Below are 27,037 nucleotides of genomic sequence, written 5' to 3'. Positions count from 1 at the left end.
TGAGAATAAATCGATGGCTAACTAATATGCATAGGCCAGGCCTAGGGTCTCTGAACAACGGCTCCATACAATTTCTGAGGAAGAGTTCAGAGATGTCTGAGAAGGAAGCCAGGCCCAGCAACATGCATTACTGTGGGGTGGTCTACCCTCATCAAACCACTCATGTCCTGGGGCACTTGGTAGCTAAATTGGTTAAGCACCTGACTTTGGCTTAGGTCATGATCTTGAGGTCTTGGGATCAAGCCCTGCATTGATCCCAGGACCTCGTTCAGTGGGGAGTCTAATTGTCCTTCTACTCCTCCCCTCCTTCATGTGCACGTGCACTCTCTCTCAAATTGAAAAAAAAAAAAATCTTAAAAAAACTCCAACCAGCCATTCTTGTCCTGAAAGAGGGTGGCCAGCTATGTCCAACAAGCTGTGGGACTTAACCATGTAAGGGCTCAAAGGAGTTAGGCTCCAAAAACTTTAACTTCCTATCAGCAATGACATACATTTGTTCTCTGACTCCTACATTACTCTTCAGACCTAAGAGTCTGAGATTCTCACGAACTGTGCACAGGGAATGAGGGGCTAACAAGAGTGGGTGGGGGAAAGCAGGATTCACATATTCATTCCTTTCCTCCAGAAACATTTGCCGTGTGCCTTCTAGATGCCAGGCTCTCCATAAGATGCTAGAAATAAGTAAATCATAGTCTTTACACCCAACGAGCTCATGATCTAGCTGTAGAGCAGGGCTTGACACCTTCAATGTGCACAAGAAGCATCTGCTAACATGTTAAAATGCAGGTTCGGATTCAGTAGGTTCAGGCAGGGGCCTGAGAACCTGAATTTCTACCAAGCTCCTATGCAAGGCTGGAACTGTTGGCCCGTGGACCATATTCACTACATAGCTCTAGAGCTATTCCATCCATGTGAAGTCACTAGCCACACGTGGCTGTTGAGCACTTGAAATGCAGCCTGTCCAAATTGAGATGTATAAAATATTCACCAGGTTTTAAAGACTGAAAAAAAGGTGAAACATCTCAATAACAATTTTTGTGTTGATTGTACATTGAAATGATAACATTTTGGATATATCAGGTGAAATAAAAGCACTTTTAAAATAATTTTACCTGTTTTATGTTTTTAAGTGGCTACTAGAAAATTTAAAATTACACACGTGGTTCATATTATATTTTTATTGGAGTCTGTTCTAGGGCAAGATGGTTCTCAAAGTGTCTGAAGTCTGCGTAGGCCAAAATCACCTTTACTGGGGTGGTGTTAGTTAAAAATGCAGTTTCCTAGGCCCCATATGGAAGTTCATGAAGTCTTGCTGTGGTGCTAGAGATAGACAAACACGTTCTGGAGTGACAGGGAATGCTGAGGACGTATGAACAGGATCCTGAAGTTGCTAAAGAAGGAGGTCAGTGAAGACTTCCTGTAGGAGATGAAGCCAGCTCTGTCCTAGCAAAATGACGGTCACATTCCCTGGGCCTCCCCTGCCAAAGAGCAGGCTGAATTGTCTCAACGGGTTCCTGTGTCTCCTGGAAGGCAGGGGTCATCTGATAGCCCCACAGATTTGAATTTTCCCTCAAAAGGCCTGTTGGAGGATGCTTTACAGCTGGCCTTTCTCCCACCTCCTCCTTCTGTAACAGATTTTCTTCTTCCCCCACTCCGGCTTAGTCTGGCCCCTCATGAGGCCAAGACAAGCCCATCCACTGAGAGTACTAGGTCAACAGGTCCTCTCCAAAGCCATGAGTACTCAGCTGGCCTGCTTGGATTCCCCACTCCAGCCCTCAGAGGCTGAGTCCAGCCACACCTGTCACCTAATCCCACCAGCAGGGCTGAGCCCCTAGAGCCTCAGCATCTGGCCTCCCTGTCATCCCCAAGGCCCACTGGCCATGGGAAAAGAAGTACCACCAACCAGCTGCTGGTGACATTTCTCTGCCTACAGGCCACCTTTCAAAGAAAGCAAATCCCCTGGCTCAGACTCCAGAGCAAACCAAGCTTAAGGAGGCTCAGGGGAGTTTACTCAGTATGTAGGACTTGCAGAGCTATGTGGTTCAGCGTCTTTGTGCAGGTACAGGAGGGCAGAGTGGTGGGTGATGTGATAAACATCCAGGGCCACTTGTGATTCATGGGAAGCCAGGGCGGCTACAGAACTACTCTGAGTGGCTCTCAGTTTGCAGGGCTGGGTTTGACAGATAAAACACTCACATAAAACGTTGGGGGGATGGCTCATGCCGACCTGGGGGTTGTGGGCAGTGAGGTAGGAAGGCCCTGCCCAGCCCACAGTTCTGCTGCGGCCACCTTTTCAGGCAGGAAGTGGATTCCCCTGTGACTCCAGCAAGGGCCTGACTCAGCTGGAAGAAAGCAGGGCCCACTGCCAGGGTCCTTCTTAGAGAGAGAGGCGTCTGGCTCATGGAGCCCTGCGCAGCCACATCAGAACTCCGCAGCGTGCGGAGGACGCGGGCTGTTTATCTAAGGGGTGGATGGTGTGAGAGATACAGAGCAGCTCAGCAACAAGAGCTGGCCCAACCAGAGAAAGCTGACTCGGCAGCTCTTCTTGGGCAGGGCTGAGCAGCAATAAACACCGAGGAAAGAGAAGGGTGGGCCTGAGCCCAGCTGGGGCACATGTGTAACCCAAGAGGCCAACTCCTCACCCTTCCGAGAGGGTGGAGTTCCCAGCCACTCTTGCTTTGGGGCTTCAACCCTCAAGCCTTAATCCTTGTCACCATTTCTGGAACATTACTACTATAAGAGGTGGGTTCCCTAACCCAGCAATTCCCCTCAAAAAGAGGTAAGGCCACCCAGTATCTCTGGGGTCCACGAGGGATCAAGGGAACCCCCAAAACTGGTTTGTCCTGGGCTCTGGGTGGCTCAGTCAGTTAAGCATCTACCTTCGGCTCAGGTCACAATCCTGGGGCCCTAGGATGGAGTCCTGAGTCGGGCGGGATCCCTACTCAGTGGGGAGTCTGTCTCCCTCTGCTCCTCCCCCTGCTTGTGCTTGTGCTCACACTCTCTCTCATGCTCTCTCTCCCAAATAAATAAAATATTGAGGAAAAACAAACAAACAAACCTGGTTTGTACACTTTACTGACTGAAGGCTTACCCGTCCCTGGGTTAGATCCTGAAGACATGGCAGGAAGATCACAGAGAGGGACAATAAATAACAATACACATGGCTTTTCTTTTTCTTTTTCTTTTATTTTTTCATTCATGAGAGACACAGAGAGAGAGAGAGGCAGAGACACAGGCAGAGGGAGAAGCAGGCTCCATGCAGGAAGCCTGACGAAGGACTTGATCCTGGGTCTCCAGGATCACACCCTGGGCTGAAGGCGGCGCTAAACCGCTGAGCCACCCGGGCTGCCCACTCACAGCTTTTCTTAAAGTTCCCATCCTTTGTGGCCTGAAATGTACTTCCCCCTTTCCTTCCTTCACTAATGGTCTTATCAAGTGGCATCTGCTCTGGGAACCCTGCTTGACTATCCCAGACAAAGGTCACCACCACCACCTTACTTTGAATTCTAATAGCACTCCTGGTTTGTATGACCTATTACGGTACTTCCCACAGGCCTTTGTGATTTTTTTTGGTACACATTCATCTCATTGACCAAGAGGAAGCATACTTCCTCTTACATGGTTCTGGTGCCCTTGTGGAAACCAGTTCACAATAAATATATAGGTTTATTCCCGGACTCACAATTCTATTCCTTTGATCTATATGCCTATCCTTCTAGGTGTACCACTCCCCCATCTTGATTTCTGTAGCTTTGTATTAAGTTTTTTTTTTTTTTTAATAGACTTCATTCTTTAGAACAGTTTTAGGTTTACAGCAAAATTGAGCAGAAAGTACAGAGTTCTCATACACCCCTTGACCCCACACACTCCTGGCCTCCCTCACCATCACAACCCCAGACCAGAGTGGTATATTTGTTACAACTGACGAAACTACATTTGTACATTACTCTCACCCAGGGTTCACTCTCATGTTGTATAGTCTATGGGTTTGAACAAATGTATCATGGCATGTGTCCCTTATTATTTATCATATAGAATAGTTTCACTGCCCTAAAAATCCTCTGTGCTCTGTGTATTCATCCCCTTCCCCGTAGCCCCTGGAAACCACTCATCTTTGTACTGTCTCCATAGATTCACTTTTCCCAGAATGAAATACAGTTGGTATCCTATGGTATATAGCCAAGCCTTCAGGTTGGCTTCTTTCACTTCTTTCACCTGGATGTAAGGTCCTTCCAAGTCTTTTCATGGCTTGATAGTTTGTTTGGATTTTTAGTACTGAATAATATTCCATTGTCTGGATTATATGGTTTATTTATCTATTCACCTACCGAAGGACATCTTGTTGCTTCCACGTTTTTGTAATTATGGATAATGTTGCTATAAACATTCTTGTGCAGGTTTTTGTGTGGACATAAGTTTTGTTTAAAAAAAAAAAAGATTTATTTATTTATTTGAGCCGGGGGATGGGGGAGCAGAGGGAGAGAATCTTCAAGCAGACTCTCCGCTGAGTGCAGAGCCCTATGTCAGCCTCCATCCCACAACCCATGAGATCATAACCTGAGCCAAAACCAAGAATCATATGCTCAACTGACTGAGCCGCCAGCCTCCAGGTGTGGGACATAAATTTTCAACTTATTTGGGTAAACACCAAGAGGAGGACTGCTGAACTGTGTAGTGAGATTATGTTTACTTTTTTAAAAAATATTTTATTTATTTATGAGAGAGAGAGAGAGAGGCAGAGACACAGGCAGAGGGAGAAGCAGGCTCCATGCAGTGAGCCCGACATGGGACTCGATCCCAGGTCTCCAGGATCATATCCTGGGCTGAAGGCAGGCGCTAAACCGCTGAGCCACCTGGGCTGCCCGATGATGTTTACTTTTGATAACACAGCCAACTGTCTTCAAAGTGGCTGTACCATTCTGCATTTCCAACAGTGATGAATGAGACTCTCCATTGTTGCCCATCCTCACAAGCATTTGGTATTGTCAGTGTTTTTGGATTTCCATTATTCTAATAGGTAAGTAGTAGTATCTCATTGTTATTTTAATTTGCAATTCCCTAATGACATACAGTTTTGAGCACTTTTTCATATGCTTATTTGTCATCAATATATCTTCTTTGGTGAGGTGACTGTTCAGATCTCTGCCTACCCGTTAACCAGGTTGTTCGTTCTTTTTTTTTTTTTTTTTTAAGATTTTATTTATTTATTCATGAGAGACACAGAGAGAGAGGCAGAGACATAGGCAGAGGGAGAAGCAGGCTCCCTGCAAGGAGCCCAATGTGGGACTCGATCCGGGATCCCGGAACCATGCCCTGGACCAAAGGCAGATGCTCAACCATTGAGCCACCCGGGCATCCCACAGGTTGTTCATTCTTCTTTTTTGTTGGGTTTTAAGCATTCTTTGTATATTTGGCATAACAGTCATTTACCAAAGTTTTGCAAATATCTTTTCCCAGTCTGCGGCTTGTCTTGTTATTTTCTTGATATATTAAGTTTTGAAATCAGGAAATATGAGTCCTCTAGCTTTGTTTTTCTTTTTCAGAAGTATTTTGGCCTATGTTCAGTCCCTCGAATTTCCATATGAGTCTAGGGGTCAGCTTGTCAATTTCTGCAAAGAAGCCAGTTGGGATGTGGTAGGAATGCATGGGCAGAATCTGCAGATGGATTTGCAAAGTGTTGGTATCTAAGCAATATTAAGTCTTCTAATCCATGGAGATGGGATGTCCCTCCATTTATTTAGTAACATTTTTGTCTTAAAATCCATTTTGTCTGATATCAGCATAGCCATTATAGTTCTTTTGTTTTCTAGTATAACATTTTAATTCCCTTAATGATTTTTTTACTATTTTTTTTTAGTTATTTCTTCATGGTTCCCTAGGGCTTACAGTATATATCTTGCTTATCAGAATCTACTTTAGGTTTTATACCAACCTAATTCCAGTGAGATAAACACTAATCCTATCTAACTATATTCTCTCTTCCTCTTTTTCTGTACTATTATTGTTATACATCTTACATTTATATATGTTATAAATCCAATGATTGTTATAATTACTACAGTAGCCCTAGACTGGGAGTTGGGTAGGAAGGGAGCCTTGTGTCGTGGGCTGCATATAGCAGAAGTAGAACTTCTCCATTTGCCATTTCAATGGTCTATTTAGGACAATTTCCAGAGACTTAAATATTTTTAAAAAATTATTTTCACCATTTTTGGTTGTTTCACTGGGGAGACAGTCCACAGAGCTCATCATACAGCCATTCTAAAAGTAATCTGCTTTCATGTTTTCTTTCTGTTCCTCTACCCCAAAGCACCAAGCCTAGTGCTGGCTACCCATCTGGGTCAGGGGTCATCACACTCCTGGCATCTAATGATTCTCAAAATTGGGCACAAATCTTAACTTTCACATGAATATATAAAAACAATAGATTTGGAACTGGACAGCACCTCTAAAAAATTATTAGCAAATCCTTTTTGGAAAGGTTCAGCAGAATTCTCTGTTTAAATGAAATCTAATATCAAACTTCATACATTATAATTCTTGGAGTACAGAGAGCTTATCATTCCAGAAAAACTCACTGAAAATACTATCCTTTTCCCACTGAATTACATTAACTCCTCTATCAAATATCAATTAACCATGTATGTGTGGGGCTACTACTTCTGGTGCTGTTCTGACAGCAGCTGACAGATTTATATATCCTGACACCAACACCATCCTTTCTTGATTACTATAGGTTTTTAGTTAAGTCTTAAAATCAAACTTCTTTTTCAAAAATGTTCTGGCTATTCTAGTTTCTTTGCACTCTCAAACACATTATAGAATAAATTGGTTAATTTCTACAACACAAAATAAATAAATCCCTCCTGGAATTTTTAAAATTGGAATTGCATGGACTCTATAGATCACCTTAGGGAGAATAGCTACTTAACAATATTGAGACTTCTAATCCATGAACATGGTAAATCTTTCCATTTATTTAGCTCTTTCAGTTTATTCAGTGATGTAGTATAGTTTTCAATGTAGAGGTCTTGCACATTTTTCATTAAATTCATTCCTAAGTTTTAAATTTTCCTTTGTGATTTCTCTTTTGGACTTAAAAATCCAAGAAACTCAACTGACTTCAAACACAAGAAACACAAAAAAACCACACCAATTCACATCATAATCAGATGACTCAAAATCAGTAATAAAGAGGAAATCTTAAAAACAGCAATAGAAAAAATATACATTACATTCAGAGGAACAAAGGTAATGATGGTAGCAGATTTCTTGTTGGCAAATATACAAACAAGAAGATTGGGGAAAGGCTTATGACATATGCAGGGCCCCGAAGAACATCTGCCTTGACTGTAACCATAATTCTGTTCCATGTTTGGGAAGCTCAGTTGTGAATAATCCAGCAGGTCCTCCATATCCACATTACATAGCTCTCTTCATCTATAAGTTGGTGACCAAATAATTTATCATCCAAATTGGAAATTTTGAGAGCAAAAGGGAGTGCTAACAATTATGTCAGGATAACAAGTGTAAAATAGGATTTCTAGGGCTGTACTGGTTAATGGGGTTGTGTGATCACCCTAACTATGAGTTCCCAGCACCTAGCATCGGTCCTGGTATAAAGTAGGTACTCAATAAATGCTTGCTAGTAAAAATAACATTTATTGAGAACTCTGTTAGGCATTGTGCTAAGACTTTTCACATGGCTTGTCTCATTTAATTCCCATATCAACTCTTTGAAGTAGGTATTATTATTTTCCAGAGAAAGAAATCAATACACAGAGAGATTAAATAACTTGCCCAAACTAGCAAAGTGTGGAACTTTCAAACTCAGGTATTCTGGCTTCAAACCCTGGTCTCTCCACTACCATGATCTGAATGAATACACTCAGTGAAAGCAGGAAAGAATTCAGAAATTCCACCATTAGGGTCACATTCTTACTAAAATTCATCAAGGTGTAAGAATGGCACATAATCAGAAGATCTATTAACATAATTTACCACATCATAAAATAAAGAATAAAAGCTAAATGAACATTCTCATATAGGCAGATGAAGTATTTGATACAGCTCAACATCCATTTTGTATTTTTTAAAATTTAGCCAATAAGGGGTGCCTGGAGAGCTCAGTTGGTTGGGTGTCTGCCTTCAGCTCAGGTCATGATTCCAGGGTCCTAGGATGGGGCCCCACATCAGGCTCCCTGGTCAGCAGGGAGTCTGTGTCTCCCTCTGCCCCTCCCCCTGTTCATGCCTGTGCTCTCTCCCTCTCTCTCTGATATAAACAAATAAAATCTTTAAAAAAAAATTTAGCCGATAAGAAATAGGAGTAAATTTTCTTAATCTGAAAATGTTTATCCAAAATAATCCCCTGGGAAGAAACTCTGAGACAAAACAAAGATATTGCCCACTATGACTATGTCTATCCATTACTGTACTAATAATGATCCTTCCTAAGATCCTTGCCAAGGTATTAACAAAAGAAAAAGAAATGAGAGACTCAGAAGGAAAAAATAAAACCATCAGTATTCACAACCAATATGAAACTATACACAGAATCAAAAAGAATCTTTGAGAAATCCACACCTCTGGACTTTGAAATTTTCTAACACCCTTATTAAAAAGAAATTAACGAGGTGGCTAGTCGATTAACTTTGTCTGACTCTTGGTTTTGACTCAGGTCATGATCTCAGGATCATGGGATCACATCAGGCTCTGTGCTCAGCAGAGTCTGCTCATGATTCTCTCTCTCCCCCTCCCATCCCTCTTTCAGCTCACACTAAATAAATAAATAAAGTCTTAAAAAAAAAAAAGAAAGAAAAAGAAATTAACCCCTAGAAGGTATAAAACACTATGCCTTAAAGGAAAGAAGGATGAAAGAGCTCCAAAGAAGGATGGTGGTAAGGGTCGCACACCATTGTGGATGTTACGAATGCCAATAAACTGTACATTTAGAAGGGTAAATTTGGTAAATTTCACGTTGTGTATATTTTATCACAATTTCAAAAATGGTAAGCTTTATATTATACATATCTTACCATGATAAAAAAGAGAGAGACCATAAGATCTCATGGCTTACGGTACAGAAAACCGGCAGAGCATGGAGATGAATTAGAGATGAATCACTGAAATTCTCTCCCTGTCAGCCCAGGAGCAGCCATGCAAAGACTACTAAGCAGAGCACTTGAGTGTGGAGCTTGGACTCTAAGCTGCACCAGCTGACTGAGTGATCCTTTGCAAGGCACTTATCCTCATCTCCGCAGTGGGGAAGCTGATGCAACTCGGGGGAGAGATATGAGAGGCCAGACAAGATGCTGTGGCAGACGTGTTCTATAAACAGAAAGGGGCAGTGCAGGCATGAGGCAGCATGGTAGTTGCTTGGAACGTTCCTAGGATAAGGTCAGGTTGAGGGTGGGCAGACAGGAGGGATCTAGGCTCTCTTATCAAAACCACTATAGCCTTCAGGGAACAAACTCCTCACGGGTCCCTGAAACAGCAGCCAGGGAGAGAGTTAGGAGGCAGAGAGGACCCATCCACCCTGGCAAGGAGCTGCCTGTGGATGCATTAGTTTGCTGAGGATGGGCCCACGCCCTGCTGAAGCCAAGACATAGGACACTGGAGCACACTCCAACTTCAAAAGGAGGCTCAACTCAGCTTCCAAAGTCCTTAACAAGTCAAAGACTCTTCCTTGACCATTTTGGGGAAAATATGAAAGCCTTCATGACCTCAAATCCCTTCCCAGTCTAGCCTTTATCTGTAATGTCACATGAACTACATAAATGAGTTTCAAAAAGAGGGTAAGTCATGGTGTATGGTCTGTTTGGACGCTTGGAGAGCCACATGGACACAAGGGATTTATCTAGTAGTGTTAGATGAGTGTCAAAAAAAGCCACAAAATGGGAGTTTAGGGCCAAATGAGATCAGTATGGGGGCGGGGGTGAGCAAAGCAGACTTCTCAGAAGAGGTCACAGTAGAGCTAGGCCTTGTAGAAAGGAGAAGGAGGAAGGCTTTCAAAAAGCAGGAATGGCAAATACAAAAGCTTGGCATTGGGAGTGTCAGGATTTCAAGATGAAGTAGTCAGATTGGAGTGAATTGACTTGTTCGTGAATCCAGGAAATGCCACCATGTCAGAGAGAGTGGAGGGATCCAGGGTGGAGGCCCCCAATAATTAATTCCAGTGAATTGGGGATGACCACATAGTTGGCACCAGAGCAGGATAAGGCCAGATGCCTGGTGTGCCACCCCATGGGGCAGTTAGGGCATCTGCAAGTACCACTGGAAATGTGACATGATGGAGAGAGTGTCATTTTCCAAGCTCGAGGATGGTGCCACATGTAGTTGGAGACTCTGGGGGTGGGGATGGCAGGTGAGATGCTCCAGATGCCTACTCAGGAAATAACACTCACCAAACTGCTGTCTACAGTGGCGGAGTCTGGTGACTTCTCGGCTTTGCTGTGAGTCTGAGATGAACAACTCGGGACAACAGAGGAGGCTGAGGGTGCCACCAGAGTCTTTCCCTCTCCCCAGCCAGCTTCCCACAGATGCTGAAGACATCATAAACATGTATTTGAAGACCATCAGTCTGAAGGGAGCGCCGAATCATCAGCCTCTTCAGGGAGCCCACACATGTCAATTTCCAAGGTAACCTCTCAAGAAGGCACCGGCCCGGCATGGTGTGTACAAAGGCCACTGGAACACACTCTTAAGCAAAGATTCCTTCACTCTGAGTCTAACTCTGCAAACCCTGCACTGGAATCACTCCTGCCCTCCCAGAGCTGAAATCTCAAGATAAAGAGACTTGGGGGTTCACAAGTGCTCCAGCCTCTAAACCTGCCATGATCAAGCATGCAGGGACTATAGCAGGAACTGTGTGCTCAAAAAAAGTCCAGTGAATTGATCCTCCCCTGTCTGCTTCTCAAGGCTTATTGTGAGAATCAACAGGAATTCAAATATTGAGCAATTACTATGCACCACCCACAAGGCAGGAAGGATTAGGCCTGTGTTGCATAGATGAGACAAGTACACAGAGAAGTTAGGTAACTTGCTCAACAACACACAGCAAGGGAGTGACTGAGGCAAGAGTGAAGCCCAGGTCACTGGGCTTCCCAAAGCTTATGTATTTCCCCCTTGGGGGCAGGGCAGCACAGACAGGGTCTTCCCAATGTGTGCACAAGCCACACAGGATCCATACCACCACTATTATGATCTATCTATTGCTTTTCTTTGGGTTTCTTTCTGGGAAACCTTGAATACTTATTTAAGTTGGATGTTAGTTTCTGATCCCTGCTGTAACAGATTACCACAATTTAGTGGCTTAGAACAACATGAACTTATCTTCTTAGTGTTCTGGAGGTCTGAAGGTCCAAAGTGGGTCTTCAGGGGCTAAAAATCAAGGTGTCAACGACACGGTTTCCATCCCAAGATCCCAAGGGAGATTCTGATTCTTCGACATTTGTAGCTTCTAGAGGCCACCTATATTCATTCTTTGGCTTGGGGCCCCTTCCTTCGTCTTCAAAGCACATCACTCCAAACTACGCTCTGTTGTCACAGCTCTTTCTCTGGCTCTCCTGCCTCCCTCTTCTAAGTACCCCTGTGATTACACTGGGTCCACTACACCTGGGTGATCTAAAATATTCTCCCCTTCTTTTTTTAAAAAAATTGATTTATTTGAGAGAGAGAGAGAGAGAGAGAGAGAGAGATGAGGGCCAGAGGGAGAGAATCTCAGGCTCCTCACTGAGCATGGAGCCAATGTTGGGCTGGATCTCATGACCCATGAGATCATGATCTGAGCTGAAACCAACAGTTGGACGCTCAACCAACTGAGCCACCCAAGGACCCTATATACTCCCCTTCTTGAGATCCTTAAGCACATTTGCAAAGTTCCTTTCACCATTTAAAGCAACACTCACAGGTTCTGGGATTAGGATGTGGATATATTTGGGGTTATTATTCATCCTATCATAAGTTACATTCTAAAGCAATATTTTCTGTAAAGTCCTCAGTGTATGATGTGCGTGCGTGCGTGCATGCGTGCGTGTATCCTAACTGTGTTAGCTTAGGGCTGCTGTTACCAACATACCACAGATGGAGTGGCTTCAACAACAAAAGTTTATTGTCTCAGTTCTGGAGGCTAGAAGTCTGAGATCAAGATGTTGGCAGGGTTGTCTCCTTCTGAAGGCTGTGTCCATGTTTCTCTCCTAGTTTCTGACGGTTTGCCGGCAATGCTTGGTTTGCAGAAGCATCAGCTCAATCTCTGCCTCCATCTTCACACAGTATCCTCCTTGTGTGCATATCTAGGTCCAAATTTCTTCTTTTTACTAGGACACGAGTCACTGGATTTAGAGGCTACCCTACCTCAGTATGACCTCATCTCAACTAATGACATTTGCAGCAACCTATTTCCAGGTAAGGCCGCATTTGAGGTCCTGAGGATCAGGACTAAAACATGAATTCGGGGGGATACATAAGACTTCATCCTCTAACACCAACACACACTGAAACAATAGATAATAATTGAAAGACAAAAGTGTTTGCCGCCCCCCCCCCCGCCCCCGGCAAATCTTCCTGAATTCACAGGGGATACCTACACAACATTTTGGAAAATGTGAATAATAATAACAAATGGCACAGAGCTAGTCAGATTTGGATTCCAATCGGTTTCCTCATCTGTAAAATGAGGACAGTAACAGAACCTGCCTGACACAGCAGGCAAGAAGAGACAAGGTGTGTAAAGCACTTGTCACAGAGTCTGGCACCCAAACACATTAGCTGTTATTTTCATTCTCCTCGTGACACCAGTCTGGGTCCCCAGCGCCAGGAAAAGCTACAGCCCTTAGTGTTGGGGAGGCAGAGGGAGAGCATGGGGATGGACAGGCCTGGTTATGAACATCTAGGGGCCCCAGGGGAGCTGTCCAGCTGGTGTGCGTGGGCTAGGTTTGGGAAGGAGGCCTCCAGCTTTTCCAGCAGCTCATCAGGTGCGTGGGCGCTGCCTGGGACATGTTTGACATTAATGTGGTGGGGTCTGGGCTGATAGCCCAACCCCCGCAGCAGGATGCAGAATGAAGAAAGCAAAATGTACAGGACAGAACAATCCCGGGGAAACCTCTTCAAGTCTAGAAGGTGTCCAAACTGGTGGCTACTCAGTCTCCCCCTGAAACTACCCAGTGGGATCATCCCACACACCTACCTCCCCCGACACACAATGCTGACCCACAGTCTTGGGAAAAAGAGCACTGGATGGGAGTCAAGAGATGAGGGTTCCAGTTCCAGCCTGCTGAGGCTTGTGGGTGACTACGGCAGTTAAGTAGAAATACCTGCCCTGTCCCATAGGTGTTGTGAAGATCCAAAGAGAAGACACATGAGAAAGTGTGGCCCAATGCCAAACACAATTATTCCTACTTAACTTCTCTGAGTCTCAGTTTACTCATCTATGAAATAGGGTCAAGTCCATTTTTCTCCTCCTCTTGGGCCAAAGCAAAGTTGAACAGGGAAACTATATCTGCAAAGCACTTTAACATGTGCCAGGCATAGTGGAGACCCTCAGAAGCACTCACCTCTCTCAGTTCTGTTTGACCATTATTAATACTTTAGCCAGTGATGGAATGCTTGAGCTCTGAAGTCAGAATTTCAAATCATTCCTTCCAAGCTAGGTGATCTTGGCCAAGTTACTTAACTCCTCTGTGACACAATTCTCCCATCTGTAAATTGGAGGTGAGTGATAACAGCCACCTATGGTGGTATGTGGATTCAATGAGATAACAGATGAGCACAGTACTCAGTGCTCGGCTCACTGTAGGTGCTAGATGAATGGGGTCAATGGCTGAAAGAACTTCACAGGCTTCACTTAAGGCTCTTGTTCTTTGTCTCAATGTGAGATCACTTGGGCTCCCCTTGCCCAAGAGGGAAGAGGGTGATGGTAGGGCAGCTAATCACCTGGAAAGCTGGGGGCTGCCAGGGTGAGGTCAGAGACGCTGGATTCAGTCAGCTATGAGCCTGGTTTCAGGTAGGAGGGGCAGAGCTTCCCCTGGACTCAAGCCTGAGGTGTGGTTTCCTACTGCGGAACTGGAGCTCACCCCGGCCCCTCCCAACACCCACAGTGTGTCAGCCCCTGGCTGCTTGTTACTCCTTTTTCCTCTGGTCCCCAGGAAAGTGCATGGCTGGAGGAGCCAGGTGCTACCGCCAGGACAGGGAGTGCTGGGCAGTGTGAGGGGGTGGGGCTGGAGGGGTCATCTGAGACTGAGAGGAAGAGCTTGCACTTCCTCTTCCAGGCAAGAGGGAGCCCTGGAGGACGCTGAGCAGGAGTAACCCAGTGGAAGTGGGATTCTAGAAAGATAAATCTGGCCAATACATGTGATGGAGCAGTGGTGAAAGAGACATCTGTGTGGGGACAGACTGCCAAAGACATCTGCCTCCCCACAGAGGATGAGGCCAGCCTAAGAAGAGCCTGCCCACACTGGGGTGTGTGTATGTTTGTGCGTGTATGTCTGTGTTTTCCAGCAGGGTCCTGGCTGAGGTCACTCTGTTTCCTCCTGGGGTGGGGGTGGGATCTCTATCTATCCCTTGGCCTCATCAGAGACCCTCCTAAGGTTTCTAAGCCCCTCCCCTGGCCCCAAGCTGCCTGACCCTCCCCTCCTCCATAACCACCTCCACAACCATGACAAAGAGTGAGAAGAAGGTGAAGAAGGAAGGCGAAAGAACACACTTCCACCTTCTGACTGACCTTCTTTCTGGCTGAACCACACACCCAACCCCAGTGTTTGTCAATTCTTTTTATCCTGATCATCCCTCTAGGTGGCCCAGAACTGTGATCCTCGAAGTGTCCTAGCCACCATGGGATCAAATTCTGACCAAAGTTTGGGGAAAAGACAGCATGTTCTTGGCAGAGATGAGACCAAGGCAGACCTTTGGCAGTCCCAGACCCAGGCTACTGTTCAAGGCAGTGAGATTCCAGAGCTGGTCCCCAACAGACTCCCTAACATAACTCTCTCAGAGAGAAGACAAGTGGGATGCTTCTAATCGACAATCCAATGTCTTTCCCTTCCTCCATCCTCTTCTCCAAACACTTCTTCCCCCATTGTGTTGGAATAAAAATGGGTCAGGCTATTTCCAGACCCACCCTCATCTTTCTCCACCCTCATAAAGTCTTGTGCAAAAGGGAAAAAACAAAAGAATGGGCTATAGAAGAAGGCTGGTGTCACTGGGCAGAGTACAGCTCTTTCCTATGGCCTTGCCCTGGTCAATATGGAACCCTGGCTTCCCAATAGCTTGCCTCTCCTGTGCTTGGGAGTGCTGTTGATCAGCACCAGCATTGGTTGGGCCATCCTAAAACTCAGGAAGGGTGCTTAAAAGCTTCTTCAAAGGTACTGGAAGCCCCAGAAAGACCTTAGGCTGTCAGGCTGACCTGGCAAAAGCCAGGCAGGCCAAGGGAGTTCTGGCCAGGAGCACTCTACACCAGGTGACTTGGGCAGGCCTGCCCACACCTGCAACTATTTTCTTCCATTAGAAACTTCACAACATAAGAGACAGAAACATGTGAAACTCCTCTGAGGGTTCCAGTGAAGAGAGTGCTAAGTTGCACCATCTCCAATGCTGCTGTCATCTGCTCCCATCCAATGGTTTTATCTCTGGCTTCTTAACCTTTGTTGGCTCTCTGCCTCCCAGGAACACAAGCCTATTCATGACGTCTGCCCCAACTTGCCTCTCCAGTCACATGTCCTGCTACCTCTGCACATCCCCACACACTGCATGGCCTGCCTGCAATCTTCCCTGGATATAAGATGCAGGTCCCCATTCATGCTATTGTGTGCCTTTGCATAGAATTCCACACCCCATGTGAGCTCTTGCTGTCAATATCTCTGAGGCCTTTGCACAGGTTTATCTTTCATTTACTTTCTCCTCTACATTGCTTCTGTAGTTTAGTCATATTTTTAGAACTGTACTTACCGCTATATTGCAATTATTTGTTTACACACATGCTGCCTTTCATAGGCTTGTACATTTCTTGTAAACAACATCTGTGCCTTGATATGCTCACTGTCCATCATAGCATCTGACTCATAGCTGGACTACAACTAGACTACATTTCCCAGCCTCCCTTGCTGGGAGGTACGGTCATGTGACTGAATTCTGACCAGTGGAATATGAACAGGGATGACATGTACCTCCTCCAGACAACCTATAAAATCTCCCTACAATCCTCCCTCTCCTGTTGACTGGATACAGAGATCCATGGGGATGGTGGGTGAAGTCCCCAAATGGAAGAGTTTGGGTCCCGGAATAACAACTTGGAGCGCAGCCCTCCGTGAACCAGTTTGGATCTATGAGCAGGAAAAAATCCTCTATTATAATGAGTCACTGAGATTTGTTACACGGTATAAGCCTGTCCTGACTAATACAAGGAGCTCAGTCATGGTCTAGTGAACCAAATTGAAAGAGGGAAGACTTAATATAAAACATGTCCCTTCGCCCACCACCGATCCAATCAAGTCAAGCATCACATCCCCTACATGATTGAACTATACCCGAAGCCAAGCCGTCACCGTTCTTCCCCCTAACCTATCCACAAAATCACACATACAGCACTTAGAATGCTAAGTACTAAGGAAAGGTGGCCTAACGAGGGTGGGGATTGAGGAATTGCCAGATGACCTGTAAAAGTCACCACAGGTGAATGAGCCCCAACTTGAGATCCTTGTTCCCTAGGCTTGTAGAAGGCACACAGAGACACAGAGTTGTATTGCAGGGAGGGCCCTCCTCCCCACACAGGCATCTACACCCCTGCTCACAGGAACATTTCCAATGATGGGAACCCACCACCTCTGAGGCAGTCCACACCACTCTTGCCAGTTTCTGGGAAGTGCTGGAACAGCATTCCTCATACAGATCCCAAATTTACCAGGCCAAATTCCCATGCAGTCACAAAGCCTGGGACCAATTAGGGGAAAAATCACATTTGGACAAAAGGAAGAGAAAATAAGAGATGGATCTCAAATGTATCCTTCCAACACACTATGTCCTCACGATGCAAGGTGTGATCTGAGACTAATCTTATCATCATTTGAGAGTTTGGTGGAAATGCAAAAATTCAACCCCAGGGAGACCTACTGAATCAGAATCTGCATTTTGACAGCATCTAAGTAGTTTTTGCGCATACTAGCAGTGGAAAACTCTGGCTGTTCTTTGCTATAAGGGTTCCAGCTAATCTTTAGAGGTGTCCTCATGGCAAGTACAGCCTCTCCGTGAAGACAGACAAATAGGAGGACAAATAGGAGGAGGAACTGGAGCTAAATTGTAGAACTTGCCTTTAGAAGAGGGGGGGTGTAGGTCTGGCACCCCATTCCCTACACTCAGTACTAGCTCACCATGCATTCAGGTGTTCATTCAACAACAATTTCCTGAGCACTGCTATATGTCAGACACTGTTCTGGGCCCTGGGAAAACAAGCTAAGGAGCAGGCAAGATCCTGCTCCCCCAGAGCTCACACTCTAGTGGGGAAGAGATAGAAAGTGAGTAGACAAAGACTCAAACAAGATCATGACAGATTGTAATAAGTGTTGTGAAGACAATGAAATGTAACAATGCGACAGGGCTGGCAGGCTCTCTGAGGAAGTGGTCAAGGAAGGCCTTTCTAGGAGATGTCATGTGAATTGAAGCTAGAGTGCCCAGGAGTCAGCTGCTTGAAAATTTGGGGGAAGTTTCTAAGAAGAGGGAAAAGCCCTGAGGCAGCACTGTGCTTGGTGTCCCAGGAGCAAGTGGGTGAGTAGTGAGATAGAGTCAGCAAAGGAAGATGCAGGAGACAAGTCTAGAAGAGCAGATAAGGGGCAGGAGGCCACCACCCAGGGCTTGGGGGCAGGGTAAGAAGTTGGGAGCTGATTCCCAAAAGAAAGGGAGACTTCGAGAAGGTTCTATTTTTTTTTTCTTCAAGAAGGTTCTAAACAGGGGTGTGATATGAACTGATTTGTTTTTTTTTTAAGATTTTATTTATTTATTCATGAGAGACATACACACACACACACAGAGAGAGAGAGAGAGGGGAACAGACAGAGGCAGAGGGAGAAGCAGGCTCCATGCAGGGAGCCCAACGTGGGACTCGATCCCTGGTCTCCAGGATCACACCCTGGGCTGAAGGAGGCACTAAACCACTGAGCCACCCGGGCTGCCCTGACTTATGTTTTTAAGGATCACCCTGGTTGGTAGAAAAACAGGAGTGAGAGTGGGGAGACTCCTGAGGAGGCCAGTTCAGTTGTCCAGGTGTCCTGGACAAAGGTGACAGGACTAGACCAGCATCGGGACACAGGAGATGGAGAGGAAGGAGGCAGAGCCTGGCTGCATTTTGAGGGAGGTCAAATGGAACGTATTGACTTACTATTGGGTTGGATATAGGACATGACTGGCCAGGTCTTGGGTGATCCCAACTGGGTTTGAATCCTTTGGCACTTTAGGCACTCCTAATAGCTGACCCAGGCAGTCCAAGTACCCTGACTTTGCCTCATGGCCACAAGGGCTGACACTGCATCCTTTCTCCTGAGAGCTTCCTCCTTGGTCACTGAGATTGGCCCTTCAGCCCACAGGAGTCTTTTCTTGGAACTTCTCTTTAGGACAAGAGCTTCCTGGCGTCCCTTCACATTTGCGGAAGGTGAAGGGAAGGTGGTGTGCAGATGGAAAAAGAAAAATCCCCAAAGCAAAAATGAAAATTCAGGCACAGTTGCCAGGGGGACCCTGATAAAGCAGCCCAGGTGGTGAGGCAAGCCATCAGAGGGGCCTCGGGCTTCCCAGGCTCCGGGGCCAGCACTGCTTAATCAGGCTTTCCTGTGGGGAGAGCACTACTTCTGCCAGGGAACTGGGAAACACAAGAGGAAAAAGTCCCCTGGCAGAGCACGGTGCCCTCCAGCCCTGGTGCCTAGACGGCAGCCCACTGCTGACCTAAGTGATGCCTTCCTCCCAGAGACCTCATAAATGTGGCAGCTGTCCACCTAGCACAGGTGCAGAAAGAGAAGGAGATGCAAAGAGAGCAGGGGCTGGCTGCTTGAGGACTGTCAGGCGCCTGTGTGCAGGCCTACCTCCCTTTCCAATTCTCCCTCCACAGAAGCAGGAATCTCCCTGACCTTCACGTGTGCCCGAGACAGTCCTGCCTCCACGCTTTTGCTCATGCTCATCTCCCTGCCCGCACTACCTTCTCAGTTGACCTAAAGCCCGCCTTTCTCCTGGACCCACTTAAGTAGAACCCAAGGCCAGAGGAAGGGAATCTAGCAATTTCCAGACACCTCCTCAAACTGCACCACCGTCTGTCTTTCTTTTAGAAACTATCTGAGGTCAAGTATACCTCAATAAAAAAAAAGTATCAGGCAAATGTGGCAAAACTGGAACATTTGTTAGATTTGGCAGGTAGGCCCACTGATATGTTATATTATTTTCTGTAGGATTAAACCATTTCGTAACTAAAAATAAACAACAGAATAGAAAAGCTAAAAGCTGACTGGCTGCAATGCAGAGAAGCAGCTGGAAGGGCCCAGCTGGAGCACTGAGAGTCCCGGTAAGAATGCCATGGATGCAGCTGAGGAATAAGGAGGGTTTGGCTGAGGGGCCAAGAGACAGTGCGGGGGGGGGGGGGGGGGGGGAGCGGAAAAAGAGAGGAGGAAGAAGGAAGGAGAGGGATGTGGGGGGGTTGGAGAATGTGGCGAGGGGTCTAGGTAGGAGCTGGGGTTGGTACTTGCGGAGGGGCAAGCATATGCATGACTTATAAGTGGAGATGCCTTGCAGGGCAGCCAATGGGTCAGCTCATGGACAGCCCCACCCTGAACCCAGTGACTTGCCCGTAACAGGTGCTCATCCTCTAACCACCCGTAGGTGATGACAGAGACTCGGACCAGAGGACAGCCCCTTTCTGAGAGAAGATGTCCAAAGGAGAGCAGAACCCTGCCCCAAGCCTATGCCAATGCTCTCCCTTACCCAGATCACCTACAGCTGGTGAGCTATTTTGGGGACCAGCTTGACCCTACAAGGGCTGCTCCCTATCCTGCCCAGCTATTTCTAGCAGGGACAGGTTTGGGGCAGGTGTGGCCTTAGAGGAACAGGTAGCATGGAGTGAGGAGGGATTAGGTGATGGAACAGATAGATCAGACCCAGGGGATCCTCTGTTCAGCCAGGGAAGGGGAAGAGCCAGCCTAAGGTCCTTGCCTGCCATGTCCCCAGCCCTACCCACGGGGACCCAGGGCTCCACTCTCTAGAGCAGCCTGGGTGGGGGCTGAGAGCATTGCCAGCACCCTCACAGCCAATGGGACCTAGGCACAGCCGGCCCAGGGAAGGGGGACTGCAGTCATGTCTTTTCTGGGAAGGGAAGAGCCAAAGGCTGGCCATCAGAGGTGCCTTGTGGAGATAGGGCAGCCTCCCACCAGGGTGCTAAGACTGTTGCCTAATTCCAAAAGGAATGACTGTGGAAAGGTTAACTATGAGGCCAAGGCCAAATACTCCCCTGACAAGGGGAAGCAGCCTCCCTCCCCCCCACAGGCTTTGACCTCCAAGGTTGCAGACTTGTCAAGCCTCTGGCTTATTAGGTCAGTGACCCCTATACAGACCAGGGTCCTGTCCTGCCCTGCCCTGCTCCCAGAATCCTGCTCAGAATGTGACGGCAATGTGGTGGGGGAGAGAGACCCTGACTGACAAAGACATACCAGAGTGAGAGAAAGAAAATGCCGCCAGAGAAGAGTCTTGGGAAGGCTCAGACTCAGGAACCCTCAGAGAGACAGAGATAAAGAGAGAAACCAGAAAAAGAGGGAGATGTAGGGGATCCCTGGGTGGCTCAGTGGTTTAGCGCCTGCCTTTGCCTTCGGCTCAGGGCATGATTCTGGAGTCCCGGGATCAAGTCCCACATCAGGCTCCCTGCATGGAGCCTGCTTCTCCCTCTGCCTGTGTCTCTGCCTCTCTCTGTCTCTGTATCTTTCATGAATAAATAAATAAAATCTTTAAAAAAAAAAAAATAAAATCTAAAAAAAAAGAAAAAAAAAGACATCCATTAAAAAAAAAAAAAAAAAAGAGGGAGATGGAGAGAGAACACCACAGGAAGAATCCAAGACTCAAAAGAAGAACAAAGGAAATGAGCAAATGCACAGAAACTGACAATTTTTTTTTTTCCCTCTCTGCTCAGCCTAAAGCCTTCCTCCCCAGCTTGGGCACAGGGTCAGGGCAGCAACCCCTCCAGCAGGCAGCCTGACCCCGTCTGCTCTGTAGCCAAAAGCCTTCCTGACAAGGGCGGGAGAGGACCAGTCTCCTCTCTGAGGTGCCAAGGGCTCCCAAGGGGGCTCTGCAGTGCTCTGGCCTACAGAGGGGCCACATCTAAGTTACACATGACAATGGACAGAGGGGATTCAGCATGTGGATTCCAAAACCAGACTGCCCAGTCTAAATCCTGGCTCGCCCACTTGCAGGGAGGGTGGCTCTGCAACTCTACCCTCCACTGCCTTGGTTCTCGACTACATAGCCAAGAAACCTATGCTGCACCAAAAAACATACACACTGATGGAGAGAATCTCAGTTTTGAGTCCTACATTTGGTAGATGTCTTGGCCTGTCTCCCCTGTCTCGGTCCCTGCCCCACTGCACTGTAGGATGGAAGAAGTAGGCATGGCCCAGCACCACAACAGGCACACACAGTTTCCCTTCACTTTCCCACTGGTGGGGGGTCCTCCTCGAGAGGTTCCAAAATGAAGAGTGGAGCCCATCTCCTTGAGGAGCCAGACAGGCTGGCCTTCATCGGAGATGCCTTCAGGAGACCAGCCGGCACTGTCTCAGTAGGAAGAATGGCTGCTTGTCACATGCCAGAACCACCCTCTCTGCAAGCATCTCAACTCCAGCCCATACAGCAGCCTCCTTTTTCCTGTTTGGTTTTTTTTCCCCCTGAGGGTATATCTGAATGTGGTCTATTTAGCCCTAGGGACACCACTGTGCCTGCCCATTCCCAGCCTCCTCCCCACCCTGCTGCCAGCACTGAGTTCAGACTCCAGTGTGGCTGAACTGGCCACTGTGTTCTAGTGGGCACCAACTAAATGCTCCCTAATTAGCAGATGGAGCCAAACCCTGGTTGGCATTTAGGGCCATTGACTGGCCAGTTCTGCAACATTCATTTACCTCAGCTTAGGGGTGCCCAGGACCTTATGGCTGGGAAAATGTTCCCTTCATCCAAATTGGACAGACATGGTGTCCACAGAGCCCCTGCCCTCCTCCCGAGGGGCCACAGGCAACATCAAGCATGACTACCAGCCTGACAATTCTCTGTATCTGCCCTGGGCTCAGTGGGGAAGGCTTCCTGGGCCTTATCTCCCAGAAATCTCACAACTCTGAGGCTGCTTCTGTCCTGAGAGCCATTCCATAGCTGTTGGAGGCCAGGTAACTTTTTGGGGTCACCCAGCTGGTGGGACCCATGTACACACCCTTGTTGGTCTGTCTGATAACAAAGCCTAAGCTTTCCATCAAGCAAGAAACTGCCGCACTCAGAGAGCCAGGAATTTGGCATCAAGAATCCCACAACCTCTTTTGGAGAGCCTGAATTCACCCCACTGTGGGGGTCTCTGAGGAACCTAAGACCCTTCTTCCTTGGCTCCAGCTAAATCGAGGATATAAAGGAAACAAGAGTCTATCCTCCAACAACTCTTAGAACAGCCTGGTCTGAGGGAACATCCTTGAGATGTACGAATCACAGCACCTAAAATCACATGGGGGCTAAGGTCCAGCCAGGGTGGTGAGGAGTTTATGAGGCACTCTGGGTCACCCAGCTGGTGGCAGTTCACTTTCTGGGCAGGGAGGTAAAGAACAAACAGTCTTCTCGTCTTCCCTCGAGCCCATAACTCAAGCTCCCACAGCTCACCCTGGCTGTCCCACATGTCTAGTTTCACATGAGTCAAAAGCAAAACCAACTGTTACCATGGGATGAAGGGGTTTAAGTATGCCAGGATCTCCAGGCCCAGAGCCGGGAGCTGCCTTGACAAGCCAGCCAGGATGCCCACGGGGTGCGGGCCTGATGGCAGTGGTCTACCCTTTGGGTTGCTCACTCATTCTGCACCTTCTGCCCTGCCCTGATTCTTCCACCAGCTGGTGGCTCAGGTTTAGGCCAAGGCTGTGGGCCTGGCTTTTCTGCCCAGGACGACCCCAACTTTCTCCTGCGAGGTCCCCAGTACTAAGTACTCCTCCAAAGGTGCCAGGATTCACTCGAAGTTCTCTCCTGAGGGAAGGGAGTGCCCTGGTCATAGCTGAAGGCTTCAGAGAGCATACACACACATACACACTCACACAACACTCACCTGGCCACCACCAAAGATCTTCCATCCCTTCATTCTCCAGTTTGGAGGGGGACGCTGTCCCCCACTCACTGTCCAGCCAACTTTCCTGTTGCTCATCCAAAGTGGGTAGCTGGGGGCCCGGTGGGGAAGAGATTTTTCTAGGTCAGACCTTTGGGCCTGAGGCCAGAGGAGGCAGGAGGTGACAAGCAGCAACCACACTCCAGGCCTCCCTGATGTACCACCCGAACACACCCTGACATGACACCTGATGCCGGGAAAACAGGGTGTACAGCTCCAAGCAGTCACGCAGGTGGTGTGGCCTGACTCAGATGCTGCCTCTGGCAGAGCTGAGGTTTATTACCCAAGAGAGGTGGGCGGAGGTGGGCAGGACATATGGGTTGAGCTCCAGGAAGCAGCCGATCCTGTGAAGGACCTGCTGTCTGACCTCTCTGGGAGCTTGAGAGAAGTCTTCCACTCTTCTCATGGGCTTCTTCTCCCTGGGGAGGGTGAATAACTCCTCTCCCACCAGGAGCTTTCTCAGTGATGCAACAGGGTGCTCTTATCCTCCTCAGCCAAAAACTGAAAGAGGACTTCTGGATGGGAAGCCAGAATTCCAGACTCATATGAACTAGAGGCTAGGGTGCCTGAGTCCTAGTCCTGCTGTCACTCAATGGCCTTGTAATTTGGACAAGTCACTTCCCCTGCTGCAGCCTCACTTCTTTATCGGTCAAGCAAAAGGAAAAAGACTACATCAGAGGGTAACCAAGAATTTTCACTCAAGGTGCCTTTGCCAATTGACAGGTAGTCTCTCTCTGAAGGTATTTGGTTTCGTTTTTTTAGAAGGATTCTGAGACCATGTCTGAGCTCATATCGATGAATGTCTGCCATAGATGTGGGATGGGAACATGCCATGATCAGTTAATGATGTCTGTTGTGGGCATGAGGCTGGAAAGTGGCAGTGTGACCTCTAGATATGTATTGTCCTGGTAGGGGATCTCTAAGGGCCTTCTGGTTATAAAACTCACAATTCCACCCAGCAGGCATGGTTAACACTGGTTGGCAAGCACGTACTTCTTGTATTGTGATATTGGCACACTGTGGAGTTCTCTCCTTGAAAGACACATTTTCATCAGCCCTGTAGGACTGTTGCTAGAAGAGCAGGTGGCCTCCTGAACTGTCTCCATCCATCCGTATTCACAAGACTTCACCCAGAAGGTTACACACAAGGAAATAATGCCAAGATTTAATATCCAGAGGACATTCTAGCTTTTCTTACAATTTTTCCCATGTCTACAAAGGAGCTTCCTCACCCTGTGAAAATCCCACCCCAGCACAGGGAGGGAATGAACAATTAGCAATGGTAGAGATGGCTCCCGGCCTTGTGGTGCAGTCACAAGTGAGGGTCTCATCTGAGAGGGCCTGTGTCCCTTGAACTCCCTGGGAGGCATGTGCCTGGGTCACCTATAGACCATTTGCTAAGAACACCCTTTGCAAATACACACAGGTACCAAAGAAGGTGCTCACAGATGGAGTTTACTTATCTGTATAGGAAAAGATTAGTTTCCCAGGGACACCTGCAGCACAGTGAGTATCCCACAACTTTGGGCAGCTTCAGAGAGTCAGAGGAGTTCCTCTCCTTCTCTTTGTATCTTTAGGCTTTACTTGGCTGGAAAGTTCTGATGGCAGGCTCCACTAGAGCCCAAGCTCTTTCCTCTTACTTCCCTTTATACACCATTGTGTGAGGCTGTCCCCCTCTGTACTCTGCCCCAAGTCCACCACCATTACCCCACCCCCCTCTCCATCTATTCTGGACCTGGGAGGCATACAGGGTTATTTCTGAAACCACAGGATTAGGGAAGCTGCACAAGAAGGGGTCACTAGTGGGGTACCAAGGAAGCCCAGGATTCATTCCATCCTGAGCTGGCCTGGAAGTAACATTTCACCAAGCCTTCCTCTCCCAACCTTCCCTGGAGAACAGATACCCTTAGCACTCCCTCATCCCCACCCCCACCAACAGTAGAGCCTGGCAGAGGAGAAACCAGGAGTGAGAGGAAGCTGGAGTTCACCCTCAGGCCACAGGGGCAAGATGAAAGGCAGTAGTTAAAGCAGGAGCCAGCTCCCTGAGGGGAGGGAAGCCAGCCATGGAATTCCCAAGAGCTACTGGAATCCCCAGAGGGCTCCCCCGGATTCCCCATGTGCTACATCAGGAATCTAAAAGATGCTTCCTTCCAAGAGCAAGGAAAAAGAGCGACTAATAATTATTTATTTTCCTAACAGTGTTTTGGGGAGGGAGGTACTTTGGTAATCGCTTTTTAGAGGTGGAGAGCTTAATCTAGGAAACCCTTAACACTGCCACCTGCCTGGAGGCAGGCTGAGCTACAGGATGACTGTGATGACTGTGAGGCCTATTATCAGTGGGACACAGGAAGAAGCTTCCACCTGCATGGGGAGTGGGCTTCTCCAGCTATTTCCTGAGTTAATGTTCCTGTGGCCCTACCTGCTGAGCTTTCAGGTTCTCTGTCCAGAGTGTCCAGGCTGGTCATTACTCTGTGGGCTTTCTTTACATGACTTATTTCATTCTTAGTAGTACCCCATGAGGCAGGTATTTGCATTACCCTCACTATACAGATGAGAAAACCAACGTGCAGAGAGGTTAAAGAACTCACCAAAGGTTATATTCAGTTAGTAAGGGCTGGAGCTGGCCTTGGACCCCAATAATACTGGCTATGGAGGACCTGCCCTGCACCCAGGACCCTGCAGCTCTGAGTGTGTTTTGAGCAATATTTGAATACAAGATTCCAGTTTGACAAGATAATTTGAACTGGTCTCTGGGGTTTGTTGTAATGGGTTCTAACCAGTTACATTCCATAGGAATGATTTAGAATGATGGTTCAGGAAGTATGAGGTAATGTGATTTTAACAATTATTGTCATTTTCTTTCTTTTGTTAGATATGCTCTTCCTGTCTATTTTTTTTACTTGTGTGTTTTCTGTCCCATTATACTATAATGACCATGAGACATATACTTTATTTTAGACCTCCCACTCTTCCCACCTTCTCCCATAGGCATCTTTTTAATTATTAAATATTAACATTGTGGGATGCCTGGGTGGCTCAGCGGTTGAGCATCTCCCTTCAGCTTAGGGCGTGATTCTAGGTCCTGGGATTGAGTCCGCCATCGGGCTCCTAGTGGGTAGCCTGCTTCTCCTTCTGCCTATGTCTCTGCCTCTCTCTCTCTGTTTCTCTCATGAAATAAAATCTTTTTTAAAAAATTAACATTGTAAATAATACATGAATACATTCTCCTTTTTAAAAAAGGTAAAACATTAAAAATAAGGGTAAGTTTTCCCTTTGACCAAGATCCTCTTCTCATTGATGTCCCCAATCATCTTCCAGAGATAACTTTATTACCAATTGGAAGTGCATCCTTCCAGATCTTTAAAGAATATTTATATACTTAGGCTGTATATGTCCTTGCAAAAGCACATCTTGCTGTTATTTTTGCAAAAATGCCAGATTGTTTGAAATCCGCAGTGGTCATTCATTAAAAATTAATGTTTCTTGGAGATCTATCCATGGAATTGAGATCAATCTTGTTTGTTTTGACCGTTGTACAAAGTGCTATGAGAATACCACCATTTACTTAGCGACCCTCTGTGAATGGTCACGGTGTTTCCCATTGTTGCCATGGCAAACAACGTGAGGTTCTCTGTACATTCCTGGGACTGGAGACTGACCTCAGTCAAGACCAATGTTCTCTGTCCAGGGTAT

General features: G+C 47.0%; 1 protein-coding gene across 4 annotated transcripts in view; it reads right to left on the bottom strand.

Annotated features, from left to right (window-relative positions):
* The window catches only part of SH3PXD2A (SH3 and PX domains 2A), a 234,516-nt gene that overhangs the window by 147,559 nt on the left and 59,920 nt on the right, over positions 1-27,037 (bottom strand). The window contains exon 1 of one of the 4 annotated variants that reach the window (XM_077877768.1): positions 23,288-23,430. The exons of the other annotated variants lie outside the window; for them this stretch is intronic. Within the exon in view, the coding sequence (XP_077733894.1) occupies positions 23,288-23,383 (96 nt within the window). The 5' untranslated portion in view covers positions 23,384-23,430. Of the gene's footprint in view, positions 1-23,287; positions 23,431-27,037 lie in introns of those variants that run through there. 4 annotated transcript variants of the gene reach the window in all.

This window comes from Canis aureus, chromosome 29, assembly GCF_053574225.1.
Source record: "Canis aureus isolate CA01 chromosome 29, VMU_Caureus_v.1.0, whole genome shotgun sequence".
Lineage (NCBI taxonomy): Eukaryota > Metazoa > Chordata > Mammalia > Carnivora > Canidae > Canis > Canis aureus.
This window is presented reverse-complemented; position numbering and strand designations above follow the sequence as displayed.